This window comes from Benincasa hispida, chromosome 11 (assembly GCF_027475165.1).
Source record: "Benincasa hispida cultivar pf3 chromosome 11, pf3_genome.v1.1, whole genome shotgun sequence".
Taxonomy (NCBI): domain Eukaryota; kingdom Viridiplantae; phylum Streptophyta; class Magnoliopsida; order Cucurbitales; family Cucurbitaceae; genus Benincasa; species Benincasa hispida.
The window spans coordinates 28,263,026-28,275,462 of NC_143488.1; the positions used below are offsets into that span (position 1 = coordinate 28,263,026).

General features: G+C 37.2%; 1 protein-coding gene across 1 annotated transcript; it reads left to right on the forward strand.

The window, feature by feature from the left end:
• Positions 1 to 1,369: 1,369 nt before the first annotated feature.
• On the forward strand, positions 1,370 to 1,909 carry LOC120090649 (uncharacterized). The gene has a single exon (XM_039048367.1). The coding sequence runs from the start codon at positions 1,370 to 1,372 to the stop codon at positions 1,907 to 1,909; it is 540 nt and encodes a 179-aa protein (XP_038904295.1).
• Positions 1,910 to 12,437: the final 10,528 nt, after the last annotated feature.

The window sequence follows — 12,437 nt, forward strand, 5'->3', positions numbered from 1 at the left end:
TTGATTTTGCTTTAGAGATTTGGAGATGTTACTTATATATAGAAAATGCATAGATCTTCACACACCATGAAAGTTGAAAGTACTTCTACACTTGGAATGATGAAGCAGTTTGGAAATAGAAGGACAAGATGATGACTAAGTATCATAAGCTCTTTAGGGATTTGAACTTTCGGGAACGAAAGTTCTAAAGGTGGGAAGAATGTAACATCTCGAGTTCTAGTTAAAATTAAATTAATTTTCTTAAATTATTGGATTTTATTTCCTTAATTTTGGAATTTGTAAGGTCAAAGTTGAGATAATTGGAAGAGATAATTAATTTAAATGATATTTGTAAATATTTGAAAATTTGAATATAATTTAAGGGAAGTTGGATAATTAAGTTTGGAGAAGATTTGAAATTTGGGTTAGATATTAAAATACTTAGATTTTATTTTAAGGGAAGTTAAAAAGGAAAAGGAAAAAGGAAATGGATATTTTGTTTTTTTTTTGTACGGATGGCCTCATTTGGGAGGCCCAAATGAAAAATGGTCACCTGTAGAGAAAGTAGTAGAAGGTGGCCTTCTGCTTACATCATAACCATGTGATTTTACCGATTCACCCTTGAGATGTACTCCACGTGCCTACTAATACGAATTTACTCGATCCTCGATGGCTCATCACTCGTTACCCGATGGCTCATCACACGTTCCTCGATGCACGGTCACTCGATATCCAACTTCATAGTCACTCGATACGGTTGCAATCAACATGTGTATACTCGATTATATCCACATCATACTCAATACTCGATACTTTATACTCGATTCTTTTGAATTCTTAACCCATTTGAAGGCTTTTGAAGTCCATTATTTCACCACTTCTGACGAGCTTAGACTATTCTCTTTGTTCGTCCAACTGTATATCCTTCGACGACAACACCTCTACACTCGAAACTCGACTATCTATACATCAGGTAACATTCTTCTCCTTGTTTGTATTTTGGCATCATTCACTCAAAACTTGACTATCTCTACATCATGTTCCTCGATATGCACTTGCATGTTACTCAATACTCGATCAACATTGTTTTCATTTATATTTTCATATCTTGCATGTTTGGCTGGACTTCGAGTTTGTTTCGTTTCAGTTTTCATATTTTTGTTATTTCAGACTGTCTAGAGTTTAGGGTTTGAGTTGGATATTGCATGAAGTTGGAAAATCAAACTGAATGCTCGATAATTGACCTTATAGTCACTTGTAATGTAGCAAGTAAGGGACACCATGTACCATGTATCTAGTATTTAGAAATTGAGTATCTTGTATCGTGCATCGTGTATCGAGTATTGAACAGAATTATTCTTTACCCCTATTTTTTTTTATTCTGTGCAGTATGGCTAGACAATTCAAGATTCCTCCCCAGGATCGTTTCCTAGGCCAAACGACCAGTCTATCTTTTCACATTAGGACGATTAACAAGGTAGTGAAAGAGAAGCTTACTCCCACTCAACTTGCCCTCTTCAGAAAGACGGTATTTAGGCGATTCATGGACATCTACATTATCTTCAACAGTCCTTTGGCCCATTACATTCTATTGAGGGAGGTTGAAGACAATAGAAATGATGCAATGAAATTCAATTTGAATGATACGATTGTAACATTCACCAAAGAAGACTTCCTACTGGTGACGAGATTGTGGCGGTCATTTAATCCAGTAGATGTGAGGAGGGTTGAAGTAACTAGATCACTACGTAATAGGTACTTAAAGAATGATTTTGCAGGGGACATTCATATTTGTACCTTAGAGACAGTGTACAAGGAGATGGAGTTTGAGAATGACATGGATGCTGTGAAGATGACATTGGTCTATTACACTGAATTGGGTATGATGGAAAAGGAGAAGACGAAGACAATGCTGACAAGACCTTATTAATTGATGTGGAGGATTTAAATTACTTCAATTCTATGGATTGGAGAAATATGTTATGGGGAGAACGTTACTTGGACTACAAAAAGGATTGAGTGGTAAGGCAGATAACTACAAAAAAAGGTTCAAGCACAATAAGAACTACATTGTCAAGTACAACCTATCGGGGTTTCCTCATGCATTCCAGGTAATATCCATTCACTAGCGATACGAAATCTACTCATTGTAGTGTCAATGTCACTTACTACTTATGCTTGTCTTATAATCGTTTATGAATTATGGTAGGTGTGGGCATACGAGATCATTTCAATGGTTGCCAAAAAAGTCGCAACCCAACTGAATGGACATGTTGTACCTCGGTTCTAGAGGTGGGAGTGTACATACTCACTGCCAACCAAAACAATAGTGTGAGACATGTTTGAGTCCATCGAGGTTAGTGTATTACATCACAATTTACTTGGGTTTAAGGTGAATGCCACATATAACTAACAAATTGTTCGTTGTTTTGTACAAACAAGGATCACATCCACACCATTGATCATGTCTGATAGGGAGAGGCAGTATAGGGACACTAGGGTCGGAGCGAACTGATGTCGAGACGACCTCCTCAGAGACACATAGATCACACCATGATGAGGATGCTCGTAGTCACTCCAGTGACTATGAGAGTCACGAGCATTGATCCCACGAGCTAGAACTCGATAAACATTAGTCTCACAAGCTCTTTACCGATGAGTGCGAGATTCATCCTCTTCATAACGAGTCTCACGAGCTCCGTACTGATGAGCATGTGCCCCCAACTGAGGAGCGAGTGTCACGTCGGCCAAATACAACCCATTCTGAGCCCATGAGGTGTGTGGACATTCACACATCACTCTATGACATAGACCAGAAAGTGTCTATGATGGAGCATAAATTGGGTGATGACAATCATACTTAAAAGATGTGAAGTTTGACTTGAGTGTCCTTTAGGCCAACATACAAACAATCACCAGCCTACTGCAGTCACTGTGTTGGGTATGTAATATCATCTTAAACTTATTCTAATGTAAATCTATATCATGTTGTGTTTGACATAACATACCTTGTAGATGATATAGGGTTTACGCATGAAGTCCACCAAGACTATTGAGTCCCGTGACTCCAATCCTCCACATTCCACCGAGTTCCGTGACCCCATTCATCCACCTTCCACAAAGTTCTAGGACCCCAATCCTCCACCCATCACCAAGACCAGTGACACTATTCCTCCACCTTCCACTGAGGGGGAACAGAGACGATAAGTAAGAAGAGGACGCCGACACAACCGTACACATCCTCCAGTTGACACAGTAAGGGGATAGAAAAAAAGAAGAAATACCTTTAGCTCTGTGAACGTTCGATTGACATCGTCCCCTATGAATCGACACACGTTATTCCAGAGGACTTGATGAATGAATTCATGTTCTGGTTGACCAGCGTGGATATCGATTCTCATTGGTAGGAAAATGAAGTCGTATTCATGAGGAATTTCATGATGAAGGAGTTTGATGCGTTCATGACATGCAATGAAATGAATATTAACTGTGAGGCTATAACACATTGTTTTATCTAATTGAACCCAAGTGCAAGCTCAACTGTGATGCGTTCATGACATGCAATGAAATGAATATTAACTGTGAGGCTATAACACATTATTTTAAAACCAAACTCAGGGATTTCTTTACAAGTATGCAATGAAATCTAATGCTTTGATCTTGATGCAATTGATTACAAGTCAGATTGATTTTTGGTATTACTTAAACACTAAGTTATGTGCGATGGATGGAGGAGGGGGGAGGGGTTTAGGAATGTATCAGCAACAGCGGAAGCACAAGGATCATCTAAGCATTCAAATTCACTATTTTTTTTCAAAATATAAAGCATGCTCTTGCAGAAAACAAGTGAGTTTCAAGACATACCTCTTGTAATACTTATTTAAAGCTCATTCTCTAACTAATATCTTCTCCAAATCTTGTTGCAGACCACCTCAACATCTTCCCTACTATTCTCTTGGTGCTTTAGATTGAGTTGTGGGACTCAAAACAAGCTTGAATCAAGGGATAAAGGAGAAATGCTCACTACAGCAATCTTCTTAAAGAACCCTTTCTTCAACCCGAATTTTCCCTAAAATTCTCTATAGATTGCATGGCCGAATTTCACTGTATGCTCTTCACTATATTGCAAATCAACATGTAAAGGAGAGAGTTGCATAAGTTGCAACTCATGCTTGAAGAAGACAAGACAAGGTTGAATGCCATTTGAGTGAGCAAGTTGAAAGATGGATAATGGAAAAACCACTTTTTCCATTTTGTGTTTTGTTGTTCTCTTTTTCAATTTTATCACAAAATCAAAATTTGGTTTTAAAATTCATTTTTATTTTAAAAATAAAAAAAAATTAATTTCATAAATTCATTATTAAATAAAACTTAATTAATTTAATATCACACATATCCATCTTTATATATTTAAATCATATTTAAATATATAAATTCTCTTATTTCGTTTAATTCTCAAATTAAACATGTAATTATATCTCATATAATTACTAATTCCCTTAATTCTAATTTGAACTTTTCAAATTAACTTATCACGCTATTCTGGAGCTAGTCCGTTACGAGCTAGTAGGGGGACCTCGCGGACCTACAGAGCTCCAATGATCCGAGATTAATTGGTTAAACTCATTAGATCGTATTAATCCTCATTCGTTAACTAATGGGTCACTCCACTAAAGCCCATAGTTGCACTCCCCTTAGTGTTGATATATTATGTCTACATGATTTAACCATAATCAACAAGTCGATAACGGCTAGGTCAAATATTTGTTTTACCCTTGAGATTACGTCTTATTCCTCAAGTCCCTACTGATTCTCTAATGAACAGCTGGTTTGTGATCCAATCACTAAATTAAACTCTATGAACCCAGTGAGAGGGTAGGGCACCTTGTTCAAGACCTAGATTCAGTACTTGAGAGAAGAGCCTTTCTCCTATCCCTAAATCGGATAGACATGAACTCCGTCTTACATCCTATGTCCCCAGCTATCTATCTGGTCTTACCCCTAAAATGAGAGTCTTATTGAGCCGGCGCTGTTGAGCCAACCCCCACCTATGTAAATCTAAGGGCAATCCTGAATAAACAAGAGTTCATAGTTAGCTTAGGATTAAGATCGAGTTACCTAGGTCATCTAGGTGAAATAGTAAGTCTCATAAAATAAATAGCGTTATAGAGTAAGAGTGACTTATTTCTTAGCCCTGATCTTATGCAATAGGACGCCCCCAATCCTCATGTCATAACATGTACGAATTAGGATCACATCGTATGTAGCACTTTTCAACTCTTTGTAACAACTACAGAGTAGGCCACATCCAATGGTGTTACCAGAATATGGTACCCAACCTTATTCATGTACCATAGATCATTTTGACTATTTACTCGAATCTGATCCACTCTTATGTCTCCACATAAAGTTCAAGTACTCATACAATAGTCATGGGTCTTAGTTTATTGGATTTAGACTTTCATACAATTTATGAAATCAATAACAAGTATATTGATTATAGAAAATGTTTATCATTTTACAAACTGCGAGTTTTTAGGACATAAAACCCAACAATACTCCCACTTGGACTAAAACTCCATTGGATCAATATATACAAATATATACAATGCTGAGTTTATATGGAGAGGATAAAATGTACAAATACAATAAACTAGGGCTTTAAAATACCCATAAATTCTCCCACTTGCCCTAGTGATACAAAACTCGTAGACCTAGTCCTACTAGGTGACCCTCGAACACTTTAGCCTAGAGTGCCTTTGTAAATGGATGAGCTAAGTTGTCTTGGGAAGCAATTTGGGTGACGATTACGTCTCCTTGGTGTACAATCTCCCTGATGAGATGGTACTTTCACTCAATATGCTTTCCCCTTTTATGGCTTCGTGGTTCCTTTGAATTTACAACTACTCCACTGTTGTCACAATAGAGAGTGACAGGCAGGTACATATTAGGAACTACTTCCAGATCTGTCAGGAACTTTCTGAGCCATACTACTTCTTTTGTTGCTTCACTTGCAGCAACATACTCAGCTTCCATTGTGGAGTCTGTAATACAACTCTGCTTGATGCTCTTCCACACCACTACTCCTTTGTTAAGAGTAAATACTGACCCCGAAGTTGATTTCCTTGAATCAATATCGGTCTGAAAGTCAGAATCATATATCTAGTAAGGATCAAATCCTTAGCACCATACACGAGCATGTAATCTCTCGTTCTCTGAAGATACTTGAGAATTGGACTGAAATCTGCTGACAATTCCTATGGCATAGCATATATCGAAACGAGTACACAACATTGCATACATCAAACTCCCAACTACAGATGCATATTGAATTCAATTCATCTCCTCAACCTCTTGAGGTGTCTTAGTGAAGGATCTCATACCGAGAGTTCTATGAGCGGGCTTAGATCGCTCCGATTTCACAGTGACCGAAACACAAACGACATACATTCAACACATTCAGTGATGCATATAAAATTCATTATCGGCATGCTCAGAATACAGTAATGCATAGAGAAAGGGGTTCATACCAGAGGAAGACGGTCTTCGTTTGTTTGAACCCACAGTAGCGGAAAACCTCCCACCGATCTATCAGCACCCGATGAGTATGTCGACTACAACAACACGATCCGAACGTACACGAACAATGTCGCGTGGACAACACCACCATAAGAGAAACCTGGGTATTCTAGGAGTAAAAAACACAAAGAGTGGGCTCTGGTGAGTTTGGTAGAGGACGGAGGAGAACACGTCGTGTAGATGATAAGCAAGTGGGAGATGAAACTCTGCTATCGTATAGCGGAAGTGCTTATCACATAGAGGAGCTACATGATCGTGTAGGATTTGCTGAACGATTGTTTAGGAAAAGGTATACGATCGTTTAGCTAAATTGGCACACTATACGATCGTTTAGACAAGCTATCCAATCGTATAGGCAATAGTGTGTGATCGTTTTGGCACGAGGTATACGATCGTTTAGACGGAGAACGCTATCGCATAGGCTCTCAAGCGATCAACACCAACGCGTGCTTCACGAAATCTTTTTGGGTGATTGACCGACTATGCAAAAATGAAAACATTTTTCATTTTAACCCATCGGTTACCATAACCAACGCTACCCACTAACCCACGTTCGAACGTGGAAAAAATGATTAATTATCATATAATTAATCAATTAATTAATTAATTAATAAATATAATCATATTATATTTATATCCTATGGTTTGATATCACATATCTACTATAGTATTTTCTCCTCTACTTGATATAACTCATATTTATATCTAATTTCCTCCAAAATAATGTATCTCATACATTTAGCCAATTATATCATATATAATTATCCAATCCAATTATACCATATATAATTGTACTTCCTCTTCTCAATTTGAACATTTCAAATTAACCCAAACACTGGTTCTCGACTTTATCTAAGCTACCCAGGTGACCTAATGGACCTGTAGCTCGAAGCTCCAACGATACGTGAATAGCTGACTAAACTCTTTAGCCACGAGATTCACCATTCGTTAACTGTCAGTGATTCCACTAAAGACCAACAGCTGAACTCTTCTCACCACAGGCATATTTTCGTGTCCATTGGATATAACCAATCATGAGTATGATGACCCTTCACAGATGCTCATAAATATAGCTGAGCCAATTTACCGTTTTGCCCCTGTAGTTACATCTCACTCCTTAAGTACCACTGATTCCTCTAATGAACAATACAACATAGTCCAAATATGTGTGAACACCTCTCGGGCCTAGAGAAGGTGTGTGGCGCCACATTGTTCAAGCCCCAGAATCAGCTCTTAAGGGAGCCATCTATCTACTTATCCCTGCCTCAAGGAAGAAGTGAATTCCATCTTGTGTAGTTGAGTTCCCAACTCTCTAATCAGATGTATCCTCAAAATGGTAGGTTTGAATCAGTGACTTGGCCACTTGCACCCATACAAATCAAATGACCGCCCTCAATGACAGGAGTTCCCAACTCACTCAGGATTGAGGTCATGTTACCTATGGTCATCCTAGTGAAGTGAAGTCTCTGTCATGAACGGTGTTATATAACGAGACGTTAACACTTCATGGTCAGGTCTTATACAAACTCTTCATATAGGACGACCCCGCTCGCATGTCCCCAACACGAATGATCAGGATCAGATCATCTGTGACAAGTCACAACACTTGTGACCATTCCACAAAGCGGGTCGCGTCCGTAACATTATCAAGATAAGGTTTCCCTCCTATATCCATATACTACAGACCATTTTGGTTATCACTCAAGACATAATCCACTTGTATGTCACCACATACATGCTTGAGTCACATACAGATAACCAGGGATTTTATGTTTATTGGTTTGTGGTAAAGCAAATAAAACAACTAACCGAGCAAAATAACAATATGTGAAGTAAATATCATATATTAAAAATCACAAGTGTTCGTACATACTGTTTACAAACTACAGGACACGAGACTTTAGGGCATCAACCCTAACACTTAGGACTATGTTTCTTAGATAAGTGAATTCCATGCCTGAAAGGTAAAGATCCTTTCTTAGAATTTTGCATTTTATATCTAGATAACATCTTGTCTATATAAGATGCTTAAGATAATGCTAATGTTCTATTCTCACGATTCTGAACTATTTTGATTCCAAGAATATATCGTGTTTCTTCTAAATCTTTCATTTGGATTTATGAAGCCAACCATCTCTTAACGTCAGCTAGATAGTCTACCTCATTCCCAATGAGTAGAATATCATCAACATACAACACCAGAAAGCGACAGTTTTGTTTACGATTTTCTTATATACACAGGGTTCATCAACATTTTGTTCAAAGCCATAAGATTTGATCGCAGTGTCAAATCTCATATTCCAGGATCTAGAAGCTTGTTTTAATCCGTAAATGGATTGATTAAGTATGTAAACCTTTTGCTCTTGACCTTGCTGTATGAACCCTTCTGGTTGAGACATATAGATACTCTCTTCAAGATAGGCATTCAGAAAAGCTTTCTTGACATCCATTTGCCAGATTTCATAATCATAAAATGTGGCTATGGATAAGAGTATTCTAATAGACTTTATCATGGCAACTGGAGATAAGGTTTCTTCAAAATCTAACCCCTCTCTTTGGGTAAACCCTTTTTCCACAAGTCTAGCTTTGTAGGTTTGTACCAACTTGGCCTCGTTTTCTCTTGTAGATCCATTTGCAACCAATGAGTTTTACCCCTTCTGGTTGATCTACAAGATCCCAGACAGAATTGAAATACATAGATTCCATTTCAAGGTACATGGCTTTAATCCATTAGTCTTTGTCCACATCGTTCATTGCTTGGTTAAAAGACAATGGATCCTCTAAACCATCATCAGGCATGATGGGTTGAATTTCAGTTAAACCCATGTACTGGTCAGGCTATTGTACAACCCTCCCACTACAACGAGGCATTCTCAACTCTTGAGAATGATGTGGAGTCTCAGTTTCATCAACTTTTGTTGACGGACCTGTTCTATCAACAACTCTTGTTGAAGGACCTGCTTTATCAACAACTCTTGTTGAAATATTTCTCGTTTCTCTGGACATTTCTTCTATTACTAGCTTACTACGAGGTTGATGATTCTTTATGTAGTCTTCCTCTAAGAAAATTGCATTTGTCGACAAAAATACTTTATCTTCTTGAGGATCATAAAAGAGACCACCTCTTGTCTCTTTTGGGTAGCTTACAAATAGGCACACTTTTGAACGATGTTCCAACTTTTTAGGATTTTGCACCAACACATGTGCTAGACAACCCCAAATCCTGAAGTAATATAGATTTCCTCTACATTCTCTCCAGAGCTTGTAAGGTGTTTCAGAAACACTTTTTGAGGGAACCATGTTCAAAATATACACTGTAGTCTCAACTGCGTGTCCCTAAAAAGAATTTGATAACCGAGCGTAACTCATTATGGAATGAACCATGTACAACAAGGTTCTGTTTCTCCTCTTTGTCACACCGTTCTACTGAGGTGTGCCAGGGGCTGTGAGTTGAGACTGAACTTCATGTTCTATCAAATAGTTCTGGAATTTTGTGTCCATATACTCACCACCTCGATCCGATCGAAGTGTTTTAAACTTTTTACTTAATTGGTTCTCAACCTCAACCTTATACTCTTTGAACTTTTCAAAAGTTTCAGACTTTTAGTGCATTAGGTAAACATGCCCATACCTGGAATAATCATCTATAAAACTGATGAAATATTCATACCCTCCTCTTGCTCTAACATTTAGAGGGCCATAAAGGTCTGAGTGAATTAGCTCTAGGGTTTTTTTTGGCTCTAAGACCTTTTCCATAAAAAAAATCTTTTTGTCATTTTACCTTGAGACGGGACTCACAAGGTGGTAATCAATTGTTTTCCAACTTATTTAGATGATCATTCTTAACCAATCTCTCAATCTTGTTGAAATTTATGTGACCCAGTCTCAAGTGCCAAAGATAAGCATTTGGAGAAATCTTCCTCTTCTTATAAGTCCCAGCAGTTTTACACATCTCTATGTTCAAAACAGCTTTGACCTCAGTTGGTTTTAACATGTATAAGTTATTTTCTAATTTTGCAAAGAAAATCTGTTTATTTCCCATATTGATGAACACTTCATCATTTTCAAAATAAACTTTATGATTTTGTTCTAGCAAACAAGAGATAGAAATTAGATTCATTTTCATAGAAGGAATATAATATATATTTTTCAAATAAATGTACTTATCTCCTAAAAATAACTTCATATCTTCCACTGCTTTGGCTGAAACAATCTCCTCGGTCCCTACCTTAAAGATTGTTTCACCTTCTGTCAACTGTCTCCAGGAACTTGTTTCCTATGAGATTGTACATACATGATTAACGACACCTGAATCAATTACCCAGATTTTATCGTTTTCCACTAAACATGCTCCGATAACAAGTAAATCATATTTATCTTGTTGTTCGAATTCTGCACTCTCATCTATATAATTCATAATTTTAGATGAGTTGGGAGATAGAGGACAATCGTCTGTTAAAACTCTTTTGGTGTAATCAACCGCTAGTAATTTGTTTGTTGATTTGATTTTACTGTTATGTACATTGGAAGCGAGTATTACAGAAGAATTTGACATGCTAATAAAATTCAAACAAATTCTAATTAGAAAATTGTAACTAAATCCAAAGTCAAGTTTTAACAAAAAATAATAATGTCCCCATAACCATTATTTATTTGCAATGATACTTTAGTGATTCAGAATATGTGCTACCGTGGGGCAGTCAGATACTCCTTCACTGAAGCAAACAATTTTGACCAAACACTATCCCCGGAATAACTCTTATTCCTATTGTCTCTGAAATAACTCTTATTTCTATAGTCGTTTAGTTATCGTTTTCGGTCAAGATCTTTACTAACAACTTAGTAATTCTCGTAAGTGTGGCCCGCCATTTTCAGATCCTATAGGATGGTATGAATTTGTCTCCCAAATAGAAGACAACATCCAAGACGAAACTATAAGACCCTATTCATTTTACCGAAGCCTGTGTTATTCTGAATCCTATGTTACAACCCTCCGAGGGGATAGCCATTGCTAAATGACTAGCTAAGGGCTGCCTAAAGAAAACTAGCAGGCACAACATAGAAATCTCATGGTTCAGGCTAATGGTGGAGAGCATAGGATATATTGACACATATCCTTCACCCACTTACTATGAACTACTTCCTCCGTTTACCTTGATATTGACTCATACAAAACACTCTCCGAAGGGAGGTTACTCCCAAGGTGACACGAAGCATCATATGCATCTAACAGTGTAAACTATGTGGAGATGTGGTAGTTGAAATCTATTTATCGTATAATAGACTTATATTTGAACAACTTCCTCTTATTCACCGAAATCTATATTTAAACTAAAAAAAATACTTTCCAAAGGGAGGTCACTCCCAGGGTGGCACGAAGTACCGCTTAAATCTGGATTGTGAACTCTTAGAGACGTGAGAACTAAAAAGAACGTATCATATATGTTATTAATCTCCCACTGAAGTTTTCTAATAACTCTATCATATAGAAGTTATTAAACTACCACTGAAGTGTTCTATTTGGGTAGATATATACTTGTTGGGATTGGTGTCCTAATTCTCTCGGGGTCTCGTTGTTTTGTAAAGATACACATTGTTTAATGAATAAAATAAATGTTATTTAATTCTGGCATTTACTCATATCCAATAAACAAAGCTCCTTAGTTATCTTATGTGAACTTAAGTATGTATATGTGATATACAAATGAATCATGCCTTAAGTGATAACCTAAATAGGTCTGTAGTATAAGGATTAAGGTGGGATACCTGATCTTGGTGACATGATAACTGGTAGAAATACACGTTATTACAGCTCAAATAAGTAAAACAATGAGAGAATGCGACGGTAAAATAAGCAATATCATGTCCAAAAGCGCTAA

Bases quoted from the DNA above. Each gene is read 5' to 3' on its own strand.
- LOC120090649 (XM_039048367.1), top strand. From the start codon at position 1,370: ATGGCTAGACAATTCAAGATTCCTCCCCAGGATCGTTTCCTAGGCCAA.